The 20,450-nt window shown below is 32.9% G+C and overlaps 1 protein-coding gene across 1 annotated transcript; it reads right to left on the minus strand.

Moving 5' to 3' along the window:
- Positions 1-3,052: 3,052 nt before the first annotated feature.
- LOC140978796 (potassium channel AKT1-like) lies at positions 3,053-8,021 on the minus strand. The gene is made up of 12 exons (XM_073444016.1): positions 7,514-8,021; positions 6,586-6,951; positions 6,432-6,489; positions 6,034-6,351; positions 5,709-5,954; positions 5,520-5,618; positions 5,386-5,418; positions 5,108-5,293; positions 4,496-4,690; positions 4,343-4,418; positions 3,658-4,263; positions 3,053-3,442 (listed from the first exon to the last, which is right to left on the minus strand). The coding sequence occupies exons 1-12, from the start codon at positions 7,717-7,719 to the stop codon at positions 3,168-3,170; spliced, it is 2,664 nt and encodes an 887-aa protein (XP_073300117.1). The 5' UTR covers positions 7,720-8,021; the 3' UTR covers positions 3,053-3,167.
- Positions 8,022-20,450: the final 12,429 nt, after the last annotated feature.

Raw genomic sequence — 20,450 nt, forward strand, 5'->3', positions numbered from 1 at the left:
CTTGGCATGTATGATCAGGGCATCGTTGTGAGGTACGCAGATGCCCTTCATATCTCGAGGTCAAAGCTGATCACCGGTCCTTCTCTCTGAGCAGAACCATCCACTCAAAACTTTCTCTCCGACTCAGGCCTTTCGAGCCCATTTAGAATCTCCATTGGTTTATCCCCCAAGATCATATTAATCACGCCCAAGGTAGGTGCATCTCACCGATCCTTCTCTTCTCGAACTATGTCTCCTTGGGAGGAGTCATCTCGACCTCCTTGTCTTGACTGGAAACCATGGGTGCAGGAGGGAAAGACGTGGCCTGGGCTCTGGGGTACCCACGGCAGTTTCCAGTCCTTTTTCATTAAAAGAACCGACCTCGGTCGGGCTCAGTTTGGAATGAGCTCTCTAGTATCATGAGCGCATTCTTGGTGGTATGCGCAAAATTTCTTTTTCATCTGTTATTTATGTTGTGGGTCGTGAGGGCTTCGGGGCATCCCTATCCTCATCACACGTGTGTATGGTTCGATCTCCCGAGACTTTAAATGGTACATACTTGGAGAAATGCCCCATAGGGTTTACCCTATGTCCTCGGTCTACTTCACCTCAAATAGACTGAAGGCATTCTTCTTATACTTCTTCTTGTTACTGAAGTGATGCAAGAAAGTGATCTTGAAGTCTTCAAAAGAATGGATGCTACGAGGTTCAAGCTTCTCAAACCAGCGCTTGGTTGAATCCACCAATGTGGTAAGAAAAGCTTTAAACTAATCTTGTCTTCATAACAATGCAACATGACCATATTTTCAAACTAGGCCAGGTTCTTCTCGGGATCAGTATTTCCATCATAATCTCTGATCTTGGCTGACTTGTAGTGAATGGGCAAGGGCTCATGTACTATCTGGGCAGAGAAGGAACATCCCCTTAACTTAGTTCGAGAAGTCTTGGAAGACCTGGTTTCTCACTCTAATTTTTTCACCTTCTTTCTCAATTCTTCTAAATCTGCATCCATGATGAGATCCTTTGAGCCCACATGAGAACACTCTTCCTTCTTTTTGGACTTTTCCTGAGGATGTGATTCGTCTTCATATTCCTCCTTCTCCCGCTAGTAGCTTTTCTGAGGGTAATTTCCCTGTCACTGCCTCCTGAACAACTTCCGCGTTCCATTGGCCAGCACTTTAAGAGCAACAATGATGGTTTGCTGTGGGGACCAGTAGTTGGCGGATTACTCCATGGGACCCCTGAGTGTGTTGTATCTCTTATAGAGGGATTCCCCTAAGATGATTTTTGAGTAGAAATCATATCTACGTCTACAGATCTGAATTCCCACAGATAGCGCCAATGATGTGACTCGGAAAAACTGTGTGAGGTGGGTGGGTAATTTCCTAAGTAGAAATGTGTTCTTCGCTGTGAATGCTCGGGACCGGGTATGATAAATTAGAGTAGATGGTCTGCACACTTGTAAACAAGAAATGCATCAAAAAAAGTTCCGGTGTGGCCACTCTGACGTTCAAGTCAGTTCATTATTCCCGCAAAGGAAAGAAAATTCTTTAAAGTTAATATTAAGATTATTTATGAGAATAAAAGTGAACTTCCTAATTTTACTTGTGCTGGGGTATTTATAGGGTCCCAAAGTTAGTGATCGTCTCGAAATACTCGGGTAGTGGCAACGATGTAGGAACATGGCCCATGTATCGGTTTCAACATCATATAGTGAACATGGGGAACGTGCCCCATGATTATCAGTGGACATGGTCCACGATTAATTGACCTAGTCTTTCTTGTCTTGCACAGCCAAGAATATTAGCCCGAGCTTGTATGTGCCCCTAATGGTTTGTAATGTTTGTTGGGCAGTTGTATGCTCAGGGTGAAAATGGTGGTCTAAGTAAGGTAGATGTTTACTTTTCCCAGGCTAGTTCTATCTCGGTCTCCTGAGACCATCCCTGGGTTGACCTCTCCTCGGCCTTTCTTTCCCCATCTGAGTCCAAGAATGACTCGGGCCCCTTCTGGGGTGTCACTCTCAAATGTTACTATTTTGAGCAGCGTCGAGCATGTGCACCCCAAAGTTAAATTAAAGCGTGTAAAACTCACATATTTCAATGAAAAATCACATAATGCACCGAAATCTAAATGTCAAAATTCGATCATAGTATATGAAGAAAAACACTAGATGTTATAGACTTTTCTCATTTTAAGTATGTAGGCCAGAGATAATACAATGTTTTATGTGTCGAAGAGGATTGATGCGACTCAGACCAATGGAAATAGTGTGTTCAAGGTCGGGTTTTTACATGTTAAAACATGGATCTCACGATTTCAAATGCATTGGGACCGTTGAATCTGACAGAAAAGTGTCAAATATAACCACTAGTGTGCCTAGATTTTGATATACGAGTAGAGTGTGAAAATTTTCACGTACAAGATTCTTCGTTGAGATCTATATAATACACTAGATGTACATCCGAATATAATCGTAATTGCATTTATAGGCAGCCCGTTGAGGCCCATAAGTGTGTGTGTGTGTATATATATATAATATTATAATATTTAGATAAAAAAATTTTAGTTTTTTATCTTCTAATATTGCATGACTAATTCCCCACACTAAACTCAAAAAACAACAAATTTTTTCCTTGATAATTTATAGACCCAAATTCTATAAGATTAATATTTTAAATTGTTACTTGATATTAATACACATATAGATAGTATGTAACATTCTGTACAGTTTTCTCCTCATGAGTCACATAATTCATATGCTTTGATTAATAGTCATTCAAATTCATATTATCTATTATTACATGCTCCATATTTTCTACAAAATCCAGAATTTCATCAGATATAATGTTCGCTTTTTCATTCAACGTTCGTCGATCATTCAATTGTTTTTAAATTTTGTTTCCTTTTTGCGATCGAGAATGATTTCATGTATATGTTTGACCGTAGAGTTTGTATTTTCTATTAGATTTTGTTTTGATTGCGGGTTTGTACATGTTGTTTTGCATCATTTTTTTTTACGTTTTTCACCAACTAACAGGTGCTTTTGGTCTTGTGTAACTTGTTTTTGAACCTTAAGACACATTATTTATAGGTGTTGACTAAATGATTTTTTTTTTTGCATTATTAATTATAGTATATTGTTGCTCACACTGAATGATGATCATGGCTCCGCCCTGATTGCATTCATCTTAGAACTTCACAACAATGTTAGAGCTAGCCAAAACCAGATGATCACCATCTCGGATTACAGCCAAGTCCTCGACCAACGCTCCGTCTTTCATCGTGATTTTGTTGGGACGAATACCGAACTTCTGATACCCAAAATCGAGTAGCTCATCCATAGATTTAGGCAAAAGTATCAGCATTCCAGCTGAATCACCCCTTTGTGGATAGCTAACAACGACTCTTGCCTGGTGCTGAGGTGGAGCAACATTGACACGAGGTTGAAACATCAAATTTGCTTCTGTTCATGATACAAGAAAACATGTGAACAACATAAATGATTCGTTTTTTTTTCATCACAAATTGCCACATTATCTGTCTTATGTGGCCGCCACTATTTTATAAAGTTGTTTGGGATGTTATATGATTTAAAAATATTTGAGTTGCATCGTTACTATTATCACATGTAACTTCTAATAAACAGTTTACAGCAAATCAACTTTTGTAAAAATTCACCTTCATTTTGTCTAGAGCCAGCTGTGATGATCCCTGCAAGCGAATTCTGGAAAGTGGTTGCCCTGCGCCTCGCAAAGCTGTTAGAAAATCTCACGTATCTGGAATATGAAGTTATCTCTTCTGGATTCAAAGGAGGCATGCTAGGTTCGCTTGAGTGCTTTTTAAGGTAAGGCACGTCCCTGGACTGAGATGGGAAACTCCCATTTTTCTGTTGTGTGTTTTGGTTTTCAGGCTCTTTCTTGGTTTGAAAAAAGGCTTTGATCTCTTCATGACCTTGGTAATCGGCTAAGGCTCGAGGAGTCCATCCATGGACGTCTGGTTTGTCTATGTCGACTCCCTTTTCCATCAAAAACTTCACGACTTCGACGTTTTCTTCAGATATAGCTGTATGAAGAGCTGTGGTTCCCAAGCTATTAAGCAATGTGACATCTCCTCCAAACTTTATTATTTCATTTAGTAGCTGTATGTTGTTTTGCTCGACAGCGTAGCATGCAAAATGAGCAACGTCGCCAGAAGTTAATGTTGCCCCATTGTCTACCAGAAGTTTTATCACAGACTCGTGCTTCCCCAAGATTGCATCCCATAATGGGACATTTCCTTCGGAATCTACACAAGATAATTCTTCTCTTTAGTTATAATATTGAATATTTTTCATTTAAAATCATGTAGACTCTCACATTGGTACCTCTTCTGTTAGGGTCCGCTCCATAATCTAAAAGCAGAAGCACACATTCTAGACTTCCTTTCGATGCGGCAATATGCTGAAAGTTGAACACGAAGATGCTATCAGTTACGACACTTAAAACATAAAACAATGCGTAACGACTATATCTCGTACCAAAGCACTGAGACCGTTGTTGTCTAATTCATTCGGATCCATGCCTCGTCTCAACAAATGTTGCAATAATAAATCATCTCCTCTGGCGGCTGCAAAGCATAAGCTGAGTGGCATGTCCATTCTCCCATGAGCAAGCATGTGCTCCGTGTCTATCAAAATTGACTGCATCAGAGGGTCTTGCCTTTCTTTCAGATTCTGCAAGAAAATTTGATGAATTATTTCAGAAGCCATCAAGGAGAGATCCTATACTTCCAACCGTTGTTCTCGAAGAGAATTAAAGATCGAAATATGACATTTTGCCCATACATGACTTCAAAGATTTCAAACGCATCATTGTTAGTGGCTATAATTTTTGTGTAGTGGTGTAAGCACACCACTTAACCAAGTAACCCCTATCAGTTTCAACATATGTCATGGTATTGTTGATTTATGAAATTTCTAAAATGTATAAAATTTTGATTTTGATATTGGAGAAATTTAATACGATATGTTTTACACATGTAGTCGACAAAAAATTGTTCCGGACTTACTCGTCTAATAATGACAATATGGAACAAAGGGCGACCAAGAAATAAATTTAAGTCGCAAAATGCAATTTTTTTTCCAATGTACCTGAAGTACATTGTTCATGATTATTGTCCCATCTGCAACATTAGCTTGAAGAATGTTCAAAAGTGCGTTACGACTCAACCGCAGAAGCTGGCTCAATCGTTTCGTACGAACAGTAAAAAGTTGCGGCCTACAGCTAAGAACACCAATTTCACCGCATACATCTCCAGTCTTCAACTCCCCAACTTCCTTAACGATTCATAGAAAAGCATTTGTTCTGATCAATTTTATGTTTATACCACATTATAGAAATCTGATGTAAGGAAATGGTATTAGTTTACCTGTTCTGTTCTATTTGTATGCGTAATAAGATCCTATATCACCGTAAACACAGTATTAGATTGTTGCTGAAAAATGCGAATATGATTGCCTGATTGATATATGCTCACACCGAGAGAGCTCGATTTGATCTTACCACTGCGCCGCTAACCAGAATATATAGATCAGTAGGAGCTTCATTTTGCAAAATTATATCTTCCCTAGGCGGATAATATTCGGCCTTCATCTCCGTGACCTAAATATTTCAGAGTTAAGACCATCAAGAAGATCTAATTTATGCGAGGCTATTTTTAATCAAATGGATAAAAAGAACACCAATCTGTACCAGTTGAAAGAGCAGGTCGCTCGATACCCCATTGAACAAGTACACTTTATCGACAAGACTGTAAAACAGAAAATGTGATATACTCGAACGAAGAGCTTTTGGGAGAGCATCCATAGTCTCTTGCTGCTGCAGCCCTTCTGAATCAGTTCTGAACCTGAGGCTCAAGTGAGCAAGCATCTGATCTTGCAGTCGAGGAGGCAGTTGGTTCCTTTTCGCAAATCCTGAGGCTGCATTTATAGTTTCTCTCTGCAAAAGAAGTTGGACTACACCATTCGGTGGAAGTGGTTGGATAAAAGATTTTAAATCGACACAAGAGTAAACTTACGAATTTTCTGGTTCTGAAGGTTGATTGAACGATCAAATTGGTCATGTTTCCAATGATATAGGCAGTCAACCCAAGATTGAATAGCATAAAAAAAATGTCGAATATCATTTCATCCTTGTTCACGGGATGAAAATCGCCATAGCCTGTAGTTGTGACGGTAACTATAGACCAGTATATAGACATAACATAGCGATCCCATATCGGGGATTCGTGAAAATTTTCCATGAAAAGTGCAATCCAAGTCTTCTGTGGATCATGGTACCTATCAGCAATAAAATAGAAGATGCAACCGGCGAAATGAACCGCAAAAACAGTGACCTACACAAAGCACATACAATCGATCAATTCAGTTTATATTCCGATAAGTGAAGCAACCACCTGCCTTTTAAGATTCTTACCCAAGTAAGCTTCAAGATTCGAATCATGAAATAGTTGTAGTTTTTGTCTTTCTCCAATCTGTAGAGACAATTAGATCATATCAACAAATATACCTATATCATATATTAATTTTCATTTTAACCAAATGAACTTTGCAAGAGGCAAATATGGTACCTCTTGAACATTGCACTGACTCGTCTGAGACGCCAGAGGCGAAGCATACTAAAGTATCCATATGTTTCCGTCGTAGAGGGTAAAATTTTCCGAGCAAGTTCAGAAGGTATAGTGGAGATCACATCAAACACCAGCCAAGTTCTTGAGTATCTCAAGGCAATTAGCTTTTGGTCGTCGATTAAAAGAAATGTTTCTTTGTCGAGGTAGGCGACAAAGAATGTAAGGACAATGTCGATGAAGAAAAATGAGTTTACGATGTTGTCTGTAATGGCGAGAAGCCCTCTAGGTCTTCTAATGAAACCAAATTCAAACGGGGACACCCATGCTGTGTAGAAGACCAATAGCACTAGATAGGAGTCCCAAGCTCTGAAAAGATCGAACAGATCATTAAACAATATGCATCATGTCCAATATTATGTCTTTTGTTCAGTAATATTTTTTAGAAAACTTGGTTCACTAGCGTGACCTTGACCAATTCAGGGTCTGCACCTATAGGGCCAAAGATTTTTTATAAACTTGAGACTGTAAAAATCAAGCTGCATTAAATCTTGATTATTGATAAGCAAACACACATGTGCATACAAACAAAAATTAAGCATTAAGCTGAATTTAATTAGCAATATCCCATGTTTAGCAAGTCACCATTCAAGATTTTCCCAGAAACTGCAATCAAATCATCATCTTTGTGATACAGAAAACTGAACCAAGAACGTGATCACATAATTATTTACAAAAAATTCCATTTAAAAAATCTTGGTCCACGACCAAATATGCACGCAAAATCAAACACAGAAGATGATACGGACGACTAAAAATTATTTGATATTTCCTAAAACTTTTTAAAAAAATTTAAAAAAAACTGCATGCAAAATAACACGTACACATGCGTGCCGATGTCCAAAACAAATCGAGCCGGCGTACAGCGTACCTGTAACGAGGATCGAAAGGGGAGACAATGAAGCGACGAAGCTTGACCTTGCGATTGCTGTGAGCGCCGAGAGAAGGAAGAATGCCCCTCGAAATGGCATCAGAATATTTCTCATCTTTCGAGACTAATTCGATTTCATCATCTATCTCTCTCATTCCACACATGGAGCCATTTAATACTGGCTTTTTGCCAAACATGTGCTTCATTCTGCCCACACGAACGAGTCCGCTTCTTGGCCACCTTCTTATGTTTCTTTGTCTTATCAATGATATAATGGTTTCTGTTCAATTTTCGGGGCTTTTTTATGTTATTGTGGACTCTTCGCTATTGTGTGTGTCTCTCTTTCTCTGATTTTTGTACAGTTGGACGATGTGTTTTCCGGTGAGACAGCCACATCGGGTACTTTTTCTTGCATGTGCTTCTTTTGCGGCAAATCACCAGTTTCCTTTCGGTAGTCCGTACGTCCAGACGGCGGAATTCCTTAAGATGAGCTTCTTCGGAGGATCTTTAAACGCTAGTTTACTAAGTAAAGTCTAATCTTGGTTTTTTATTTAAAAAAAAAAAAAAAAAAAAAAAAAAAAGGAAACAGACTCTGCCGGATTATCGGTTCCGGATTGAAACTTAGTGCAACTCAATCCAAAACTAAAATCAAATCAAGTTTGGTTAAATCAGATTGAAACGAATTGAGACCGAATTGGAATCAATATTTTATGAAACTATTATGTATATAAAGAAAGGGGAAATTAGATATAAATCTCCTCTCAATTTTTAGTTTATTTATTATATATATATATATATATATATATATACTATAAATAATGCACGTGCGTTGCACGTGAGAAACATATGTTGAAGTAATTAGAATTTGAAATAAAATTAGTTAACTCAACAAAAAACAATGATAATAGTATTGTAAATTTTGACAATTCGTGCTAATTAGCATATGTAACTAATTTGGAAAAAAAACATATTTTTTTAATTTTAAAAAAAGATTTGGACTACTAAAATTTTTATCATATTGTTTTCTTTTGTTATTTGTCATATTCTCTCAATAATGTATATATTTTATTATAATATTCAATTATTATAATTTTTTTGACAATTAACGATATGCAATTTTTTATTTACAATGTTGTTTGATTATTATTCTCTTTCATGTAAATTGACAATAATTTCTATTGGATGCTTTTACTTTCCTAGTCACCTTTAATTTATTAGACACTTATACTTGATAACATATAAACTACACATTATTATTAGGGGTTAGCAAAATTTCAATTAAACCGAATTAACCGACCGAACCGAGTCAATTCGGAAATTCGGTTCGGTTATTTCAGAAATTAGGTTTTCAAATTAAAAAAATTCGGTTATATCGGTTAATTTGATCGGTTCGGTACGTCAAAATTTTGAAATCGACTAACCGAATTTAACTGATATAATAAATATTATTATTTAATAAATTCTTATTGTTTATCAATTTTAATATATATTTTTATTTTTAATTTTTAAATCAACCCTAATTCTAAAGAAAAATTTGTGATGTATGTGATATTATTTTTTATGCATTTGTGTAGACGGTAGTGTTAAAAAAATTACATATATAATTAAAGTTAACTCACGGATTTTTTAAAAAAACTAATCGGTTAATCCGGTCACCAACCGAAATAACCGATTTTAATTTGGTTCGGTTTTCATCCATTATGAAAATTAATTCGGTCGGTTCGGTTATTGCTAAATATTTCGGTTCGATCTGATTATGACTAATTCGGTTCAGTTCGGTCGGTAACAGAACCGGCCGAATGCTCACCCCTAATTATTATAACAATCTATCATCACATAAAAAATACTGATGTATTGATTTTAAAAAATATTGATTAAATGTTGTCATTTATTTGCAATTTATAATAATAATATTTTTGACAATAAATCATCTTTTTACTAACTCTTATGACACTTATTTTAATATTTCATATCAACTCATAAGTATAATTAGCACAATCAAATTACTAATGTCATATTGATATTACCTCCAGAAAAATAATATATTTAATTTTTCTAATTGTTTAAATATCTTAACGGGAACATTTGTGTACTCTTATCTTAAAAAAGATTCATTGCATTTATAAAATTTGAACGGTAAATATAACTTTATAGTATACATTTAATTTGGAAACTGAATTCATAGTATGACAAATACTTCTTCCATTTCTATTTTTTTGTGTAACCCAAAAGCGTTAATATTTGTTATCTTTTATTTTCTCCAACTCATTGTAAAAAGTTATAAAAAAATATTTATATATAGAAAAATATTTTTATTTATTTTTTTTCTTGTGTATATATTTTGTCATATGTGAGCATATATTCTACTTCATTGTCTTAATTGTCATATATCTTTACTATATAATTTGTGTACATTGAAGATGAATAAGTTCATTTTGTAGTTTTTTATTACCTGCACTTAGGTTGATATATTAATATGTGATATACATAGATATAAGAATTTTTAAATTCAATTTATTCACAATGACTTTTCATAACAAAAGCCAACTCAAAATAATAAAATTTAGGATTCATAATTATTTTAAATATGATATAAAAATAATATGTGGAAACTTTTTTTTGACATTTTAGTTGCAAAATACAATGATAAATACATGTAGGTGCATTATTTCATTGTGGCAATTATAACTTTATTTAAATATCTTATTTCTCACTCAATGATCACAATTTGTTTATTTCTTATTTTGATTATCGACAAATCCAATATTTCTTTTAAATGTTTTTGTTAATAATATTTACATGAGTTTTATTGTATATTTATCCAATTTGAAAGGGATAAATTATAATTCAATATATAATAATATTTGAATACTGTAGAATGCTTTTAAATTTAAAATCGAGTAACATGTAAGGGATCAATTCAAAACTAAAAGTTGATAAATGCAACTTGTTTCTTCTAGCATTACAATCGAATAATATAGGATCGAGCGTTTGTCGCTTTACCAAAAGCTATAACTGATGGTAACTATGCAAGTCAAATCTTTAATTAAATCATACAACAGCTCAAGCGACTACCCATAGCGGACAATTATTGTACCAAACAATTTATCTCCTAATAATTGCACCAATTGCAATCAATGAAAATCAAAGTCGCGATATTGGCTCTGATACCAATTGTAGGCTCAAGCTTTTACTATTATATCAAAACCTATAAATTATGATAACAGTGCAAATCAAATATTTTAAATAGTACAACAGTTCAAGCACAACATTTTAATTACTCTACCCAACATGATCAATTATTGCACTCAACAAATAAGTTTATGCAAATAACCTTTTACTATATCATATGAATTTATAAGACATTTGAGTAGAATATATACTTGATATTCTACATAAGTAGTATGGAAAAAAAATCATTTTTCATTTATTTGAAAATTTATATTTTAAAATAAAAAAATCATATATATATACATACATATATATATATATATATGTGTGTGTGTGTGTGTGTGTCAAAGTACATNTTTTTTTATATTTTCAAAGATATTAATCTATTTATTATTGTATACAANTAAATTATTATTTTTAGTTTATCATCATGGTCTTTATTATATTTCAATAAACACATTTTCGAATGTAGGATGTTAAATTTAATATTGACATTAGATAATTATAGTATTAATTCTAACATTCTTTTTTTATTCTTCTCAATATATTACTTTTTATATTTTCAAAAATATTAATCTATTTATTATTGTATACAAAGTATAATAATTATTTGGTTAATTGATCACATTTAAGATTAAATATTTAGAAAAAATTCTAATATATCTTTAAAGACCAATAGATGATGAAATTAAATTTGAAATCAAGAGAAAAATTAAGAAAATGTAGAACACTACAGTGCATAAACTTTCGCTTTGTACAGTGACAAAACATAAGGTGAGACCAAGTGAGATACTTATATATATGAGTCTCATTCAAATTAGTCTCATTATAATATTTTTATTAACCAACTTTGTCCTTCGTTTTTTTTAACTAACTTTGCAGTGTGACTCATTCAAGCATTAACTTTTTATTTTTTTTAGTACTTAGTGGCCTCCACTCTCACCGACTTCAATCTAAGTCGTTATTAGTAGTTTATAGGTAATAGACAATTATTTAGTTTTTATTTCCTTTGTTTTGATTAATTGTGTAATTTTTTATGTTCTACCTAATTCATTTTTAGAATGTTTATTGAATTTTTATAATCATGATTAGAAGTGGTGTACACAAATAATATAAAATTAATATGTTTTAAAATGTTAATATTGAAGTGTCGAATAAATGTATTAAATCATTATTTAAGAATTTTTAGAAAAACAATATACATCATAATTCAGATTTAAAGATTAACATACAAATAAAGAATTGCGATGAATATCTTATAAAATAAATGGTGTTGGTCCAAAAAGATTAAATACGATTATTGTAAATGAATTTTTCTTAATTAATTAGAAAATTTTCAGCAAATGCGCCGAATTAATTAGAATGTTTTCAATATAGTATGTCGATAAATGTTTTTTCATATGAGTTAGTGATTGAGTCCTTATGAATATTTAAAAAAATGTGTCTTTAGTTATAGTAACGGTGTCTTATAATTTAAAATATTAAATAAAACAAATTTTCAAGATAAAATTAATTAAACAATTCAAGAATATGTGATTACTCAATTGGTTTAATTGACACGCTCTTTAGTTTGCTGATTTAATATATGTTAAATCCACAATCACTGAGTTTGACAAGAATTTTTGTAGAATAAAATACAATTAAAATAAATTACTTGATTGTATATGTTATAAAATTTTGTATATTTCATATATGTATGATTTATTTCATTTATAAGGTTGAAATTTTATATATTATGATATAAGATTTGTTATGCATCTTAACCTCGATAAATTCATTAAAAATTTATTTGTTTATATTTTAATTATTGTTACCACATAATTTTGGTTTCGCCCCAGACTTTGTGTATTCGTTTGCTTGAATCTGTTGTTCCACATATTGCTAAGACTCAGAACATGTCAAACCTGAAAGTAGATATTAATTTAAATATATAATAATACTTATTTATTTCAATAAACGGGTTTAATATTCACAATACTGATAAAAATAACTTAAAATAATATGTTGACGAACATATATATTGTCAGGAATCCAAAAACACATTTCAAATGTCAACTTTGACACTCAATTTTCAGTGACTACCAAAATATCTGAACAACCCACAATTTACGACATAAAGTCAAGATGATATTCTCCCTTTTACATGAAGAATTTACAATTGAAAATCGACAATATTATATATATAGATATTTAATATAAACCCGTGTGAGCTCATTTAGGCCCACCTTTAAATAGGTTGACAAAATTTCAACCCAACCCATTTAAATTGTTTGGTAGTGTTGGCCAATCGACGGACCCAACTCAAATTGATGGGTCTAATCACAACGATCCTTTACCTTGTTTTATTCAAATAATTTATAAATATAAACCGCCAAAAAATGTTGGTTGAATTTTTTTTTATTTAAACACATAAATTCTAACCAGCGGTTATAAGTAAAGAGATTTAAAAATTAGAAAAATTTTTTTTTATAAAAATGGTATATTATAATACATTTTTTAACCATATTTTATTAAAGTAATTTTAAATATAAACCTTTGCAAAAAAATATTTTTTAACTCATAAGTTATAGCCAACGTCAAAAAAAATAAAATAAAATAACGAGGACATGAAAAAAAAATTAATAAGACATAAAAAAAATTCACAATTCAACAATGAACTATTTCTAAGCTTTAATTAATTGAATTGACATAATGAAAAGAAAAATAAAAAAACTATATCATTGGATTAAAATTAATATATTGTAATGTGGGTAGACAACAATAAAAGCAAGCAATTAATAGTAACATCATAATTTTAAAAGCAAGATGATAATCTCCCCTTTATATGAGGAATTCATGATTGAAAAGCGATAATAGTAGATATATTGATATTTAACACAAACTCGTCCGGGCTCATTTAGTCCTACCTTTAAATAGGTTGACAAAATTTCAACCCAACACACTTAAATTATTTGACGATGTGGGCCAAATAGACGAACCCAACCCAAATTGATTGGTCTAATCACAACGATCTTTTACCGTGTTTTATTCAAATAATTTATAAATATAAACCACAAAAAATGTTAGTTCAAATTTTTTTTTATTTAAACACATAAAATCTAGCCAACTGTAAAAATTAAAGAGATTTAAAAATTAGAAGTTTTTTTTTATAAAAATGGTATATCACAATATAGTTTTTAACCATATTTTATTAAAGAAATTTTCTTTTGCAAAAAATATTTTTTAAAACTAATAAGTTATAGCCAAAGTCACCAAAATAAATAATGAAGACATGAAAAAAATATTAATAAGACACAAAAGAAATTCATAATTCAACAATGAACTATTTTTAAATTTTAAGTAATTTAATTGACGTAAGAAAAGATAAATAAAAAAATCTAAATCATTTTATTAAAAATAACATATTATAATGTGAGTAGACATAAAAGATATCAAATACTAATTTACATAATAAAAAATAAATAAATAAATCTAAATTGATAATGTGGATAGATAACATTAAAAACAAGCAATTAATAAGATAGACAACATTAAAAACAAACAATTAATAAAACAAGTAATTAATAAGGAGAAAAATAGAAATTCAGATATAAAGTCACATATTTATATATATAATAGATATTTATATTGTACATGTTATCCAATATAGCTGTACAAAACCAGTTCTAAACTAGTTCAATACCGGATTCAACGGATGGAATTAAAATGATTTTTGATTCATTTTAAAAATCATTTTGAAACAACTCAATCTAATTTACTATTGATGTTGAATTCCATTCAATCTGGATATTGATTCCATATTAAACCACACTAAATTGGGTCGTGATTAATTCAATCATTTATGTTGGAGAGGCCGGCGTAGGTTCTAACCTAGCATCCGACCCCAAGCAATTGTACTTAAAAAAAAAAAAAAAAAAAAAANATGCTACAGCTGCCTCTATTCCAAGTCCTTGAATACATATATATGCGTCATTTAATCGTATCATTGTCCAATTAATAAATGTCTGTGTAACTGAAACGTCTCCCGTTTTAAAAGTGCGGAATATTTTTTTTAAAAAAAAAGCTCGCAATTATAAAATGACATTTAAAATAATCGTATTTATTTGCCAATAAAAGTAGTGCAGTTTAAAAATAACTAACGTCATCTAAAATCAACGTAAACGTAAACGTGTGAAAATCGTAAAATCATCAACATATAAAAATGCGTAACTCCTCTCAAAACACATGAATCAATATGCGGAAAAATAATGGTCCTCGGGTCGTATCACCGCACATGCCGCCTGCCTACTCAGTCTTCGGCACCTCTGATTCCCTTATCAAAATGCTCACCTGCATCACACACACCTAGTGAGTCTAAAGACTCAACACACCTGTACCAGTAATAGCAAGTATATATACGTAGCACACAACAGTGAAAAATAGCATAATAAACATACATTTCATGAGCTTAGAAACATGAACATGAACGTGTCGTGTAAAATCGTAACGTGTCAAAACATGTCTCATCATGTTATCATATCGTATGCGTAACCGTGACCTGTCAAAACATGGTAATAGCATGTATCATCGTATCAGCATATACATGTTAAAATCTTAATTTGAATTCCGTTCATTAGCTGTGACTTTCGTATCATCATGTCATCATGTCAGTCGATGGATCCATCTACGTGTAACCGCGGTACCCGGCGGCGAGGATCATCAGCGACGGCATTACCCGCCCACTGAGTCCGGGCCTTACATGTCATCGTGTCATCGTGTTAGTCACAACTAAATCACTTCCTTCAAAACATGTCATCATATTCATCACTTAATAAAAACATGCATATACATAATTTTTCCTTTAAACTAAGCATGCACCGTATTTATTATACTTGCGTAAAAACCGTAAACATGATGCATAATCATTTAAAATATCTTAATTTGTGCTCAGGGCGCTGCCAGTACCAAAATCTCACACCGGGTGCAAAATGACTATTTTGCCCCTGGAAACCCAAAAATTACCGTTTTTCCCCTGGACCTCTAAAATTTACCCGAAGCTTATCAAGCTCCTTAAAACATCCCAAAACATATTTAAAAGTATTCATAGACGTAAACCCGAGCCAAAATCAGAACTTAACCCATTCTTTTTAAAATTTGAACCGAGTTCTCGGTTTTACCCCGAATCGACCCGAAACTTAACCAAAACTTTTCCAACTTTTTATCATACCTACAAAACATCTAAACCGTCCTAAAAACCTCAAAACCAGACCTTTAGACACTCGAATAATAGGCCAGCAAGCTGCTGGAATTTCCAGCATGTGCTAACCCGAAAGCCTTAGTCACCATCTTTCCTTAATTCAACTCTCATGCTTAAACCGACTCGAACCGGACCTGAACCAGGCCCTAGACCCAACCCTTAGACATAACTTAAGACCATGATACACCCCTTTCAAACTCAGAACTAATGCCTGAGCCCCAAAGCAAGCAAGAGCCGTGACTAGCCTAACCCGTCTCCCATTGGTGCAGCTGGTTGCTTCCTGGTCTGGCCACCTTCCCTAGCCAACCCAGCCCTGAACCAACACCACCAAGCCCTCCCTAGGACCCTAAGGAACGACCCAAGACACTGCCCCACGCCCTGGCCCCGTCCAGCAACCGCCTTAAAACCCACAGCCGTGACTTGCCCTACACGAACACAAAGTGCACAGCCGCAACTTTCTTTGTTCAGTCTCTTAGCTGCCGCTCCAGGCCATGAACCACCATAAAGAGACTCATCCTAGGACCCTTAAACACGCACCAGACCCTAGCCCCAGGCTCCCAGCCGACCCATACACCAGACCGCACCCCACAACCATCACAACACCTCAAACCCCAACTCTCGGCTACCTCTTTCAACTTTCCTTCCACTCGTCACCAGCCTTAATTCCAGCCCCTTGCCACTGATATCCTTGACCAAAACAGCTTCCTAACCACCCAAGACAGCAACCCCTTACCCCAGCATGCATGAAAACGTGAGTTTGCATAATATAGTATGTACAAATTCTTGAAAACCGATGCATAAACAACATAACCTGCAATTCCTTTAACCCCTACGAGTATGCACATATAACAGCCTACATGTGGAGTGTGTGATGAGAAAATAATGATACAATTGCGTGCCTGATTAAATATTTGATGTACAAATGCTCGAAGGGACACGAGGCGGGGGAGAAAAGCTTGAGCTTGGAGGAAAAATGGAGCACCGAAATCTTGCTGCTGGAATTCACGAAAGAGATGGCCAATTGGAGGAGGTGGGCGGCTGATGGAGGATTTGTTTAGGTTAAAAGTGGTTTAGGGTAAATTATATAACATAAAAATAGTTAACAAACCAACTAATGGGCCCTTAAATTTATTTTAAAGGTTTAAAAAGAAATTTTAAGCCCAACAATCTTAAAAGTAGGCTCGTTAAATCCCAACGCACTCCAGAAAAATATTTCGTGTTGAAAAGATTTTGAAAATATTAGTCGAACCCTCAAAAAGTCCCCCGGTTTGATAAAATTTGCGTACCGTTACAAATTAGAATCTTGCGGGTAAAAATACCCAAAAATTCCTATTTTTGAAAAATACACTTAAAAACACCTTATATTAATTTATAAAAATAAATCGTGAAATAAAATAATTTTTCCTGGAAATTCTCCGGTCTCCGTTCTTCGTTCGAGCGTGAAATGCATCAATAAACCCTAATGCACGAACTTTTAAAATTTCATGAATTAAATCTTATCATGCATGAATTATGCATAAAATGCATAAAAATAATTAAACACAAATTAATAAAATAAACATGCATTTTATGCTTTAAAAGAATTTAATAAAATATCAAAGAAATTTAATAATTTGCGGCATGTGGTTCACGTGGACCTTTAAATTTTCGGGACGTTACAGTAACAGGTCAAATTGTTTATATGGTATAAATGAAATCGGAGTTGGTATTGTGCTGGAAGATGCATTAGATGGCTTATTAGGTACCATTTAAGGGGGCAAAATTAAGTATGTTTGACTAAACTAGTTATTTTTGTTATCAATTCATTCATTCTTTTGTTATTTTAAGAAAGCCACATAAGTTTCTCACATTAACTATTTTGAATGGATATTCATGAATATGATGAATAAAGTAAGTATCCTATTGATATTTCATGAATACAAATAACTAATAATTAGTAATACGAATGAATACAAATAAGTATAATGAATTTGTTAGAACACTTATGTTTTGATGATTTAATAAGACTGCTGATCCAATGGATAACTAAAGAGCCTAGTCGAACTAAATTGAAAAAAAAAAACTGATTGTGTAGATATATTTCCAGAGCAAGACTGTTAATCAGAGTCATATCGTTGCCTAATGAAAATGTTAGTGAATTGTTCGACGACAAAGGATCACTGATAGAATTATTCGAGCTGAAATAAAAGGTCGTTGAAGGAAGCCGAGCCGATCAAAGAACAAGTAATAGAACAATATACATCAGCAGATCAGTTAGTCTAAACAACGGACATTACATGAACATCTACTTATCATTTCTGAATAGCAGAGCCTAGCTGATGATTGAATAAGATCTCGCATAACAGCTTTTTAAATCTGTTGAATATCAGAGTCCATGCGAAATACCCGAATTGTACTATTTGTCAGAAAGAACGATGACATGGTACAATGTCATCTGTATTTGTAACGGATTCCTAAATTCAAAAGGAAGATCATTATATGCAATACCTATAAATAAATCAGTCGTGCATGCTTAAGATCTTTCTTGGCTTCAACATTTCTATTTGTCTAAGAAAAGTTCTTCGAGTTCAACAAAATTTTTGAAAGCACACGCTGATCATAGCAAGCACACGCTGATACTTTGTAATATGATCATCATTAAGGATCAATTCATTCTTAGAATTTATTTTGAGAAATCATTATAGTTGAGAGTAAGAAGTCTTAATACTCGAATTGTTTAAGAATCTGAGATACTAAGAATTTCAGTTAGGTAGTGTGGTAAATCTTGCTGAAGTGGACAATTTGTAATTATCAAAGTCTTTTAGTGAAATCCTTCTACAAAGAAAAATGGACGACATATGAGTAATTCAAGTTTTCGAATATCCAGAAACAAATTTGTGTTATCTACATTTCAATAAGTCTGTTTTTGTTCAATATTTGATAGCATAATTGTTATTAACTTAAACTATTTTTTTTGTATTCAGCTCTTATCACTGATAGAAGTCGAGCTGAAATAAAGGGTTGTTGAAACAAGCCGAGCCGATCAAAGAACAAGTAATAGAACATTGAAATAACTTTCTAGAAACATTTTTACATATTAATTTACTTCTTCCAATGTTTTAAGAATGAAAAAATCAAGATAAAAAATTGAAATTTCGTTGGCTCGCATCTACACGTCGCATTGTTATCAACACTACTATATTTTATCATCTTTTCAATATATTTTTACTTTTTATACAGTGTGTGATTTGAAGAGTGCCCATAAATTATTTTGGACTATCGAATTTCTTAGATAATTGAATGAGCTAGTTCTCAAAAATTAAAAGTATTTTTTAAAAAATCTAAAATTAATATATAATTTATTTTTTGTATCCTATTAGACATCTGGGCCTGAAGCGGAGGCCTCTTGGGCCTCTTCTCAAGTCCGGCCGTGATTGGGTCTAAACCATGGTCCATGGATGTAATTGTTTTATGTAAAAGAACAACAAATTGATAGACTGTTGACCAGGTTATTTTGGGCATAATAAATTGTTATAATTGTATTTATTTTGTATGTTTTTTCCTACACAAAAACTCCTGTGAGATGGTCTCACGGGTCAATTTGGTGAAACAGATATTCTATATGGGTCATCCACGAAAAATTATTACTTTTTATGTCAAATATATTGATTTTTATTGTAATATGGACATGATTGATCTGTCTCACGAATAAAGATCCGTGAGATCGTCTTATAAAAGATCTACTCTTTTTCTATATAATCGAGCATTCTTCTTATAATTTGATGGTAACTAAAATTGTTCCTTTTTCAGATTCTTCAACTCATGAAGCTAGTCATATCGATGGGCTGCGATCCCTGTACATGGATATCATAAAATTTTAATATTCATTAATTAGATATCGAACCAGAATCTCAAATATTAATAGAATTTTGAATTTTTTTAGATACGCCGGAGAAGAATAGTACTGGAGAAATGAGAAGGAAAAAAAAAGAGTTTTAGAGGTAAAATGTAACAATATTGGTAATTGTCTATTTGTGGACATCCCATGTGATTGCATCATACTATGATTTAATAAGTGTTTCCTCTATTGATACATCAACTTCCATTTTGTTTCTTGAATGTCTCATTAATATAGGATAATGTCACAGCAGCAGAACATGCAGTTATGATTTTACGTGCTGTTCTATTCATGTATAATTTCTCTGCCTGAGTAGATTCGCAATTTGTCAAAAAATTCTCCTCGCTATCAATAATTTTTTACACGCTATTCTGGATATATGGATGTGTATGTTGTACACAACTTTAAAAGATTCGGTCAATCTCCAACCCAAAACTCTATTTTAAAGCAACTATAATTTGAAATAGTGCAGTTTCTGCACCAAATGCAATATTCATCTCCAACTCATCTACTTCAAATCTTATTACTCTAAAAATGAATATTCTCGGAATATTCTTTTTTATTTAATTTTTTTCTTATTAATTATTAAATGTGTATTTTTTAAATTTAGTGATATAATTATAATTACATTTTATATTTGATATATTTAATTT

Source organism: Primulina huaijiensis, chromosome 6, assembly GCF_012295235.1.
Source record: "Primulina huaijiensis isolate GDHJ02 chromosome 6, ASM1229523v2, whole genome shotgun sequence".
In the NCBI taxonomy this organism is placed as follows: domain Eukaryota; kingdom Viridiplantae; phylum Streptophyta; class Magnoliopsida; order Lamiales; family Gesneriaceae; genus Primulina; species Primulina huaijiensis.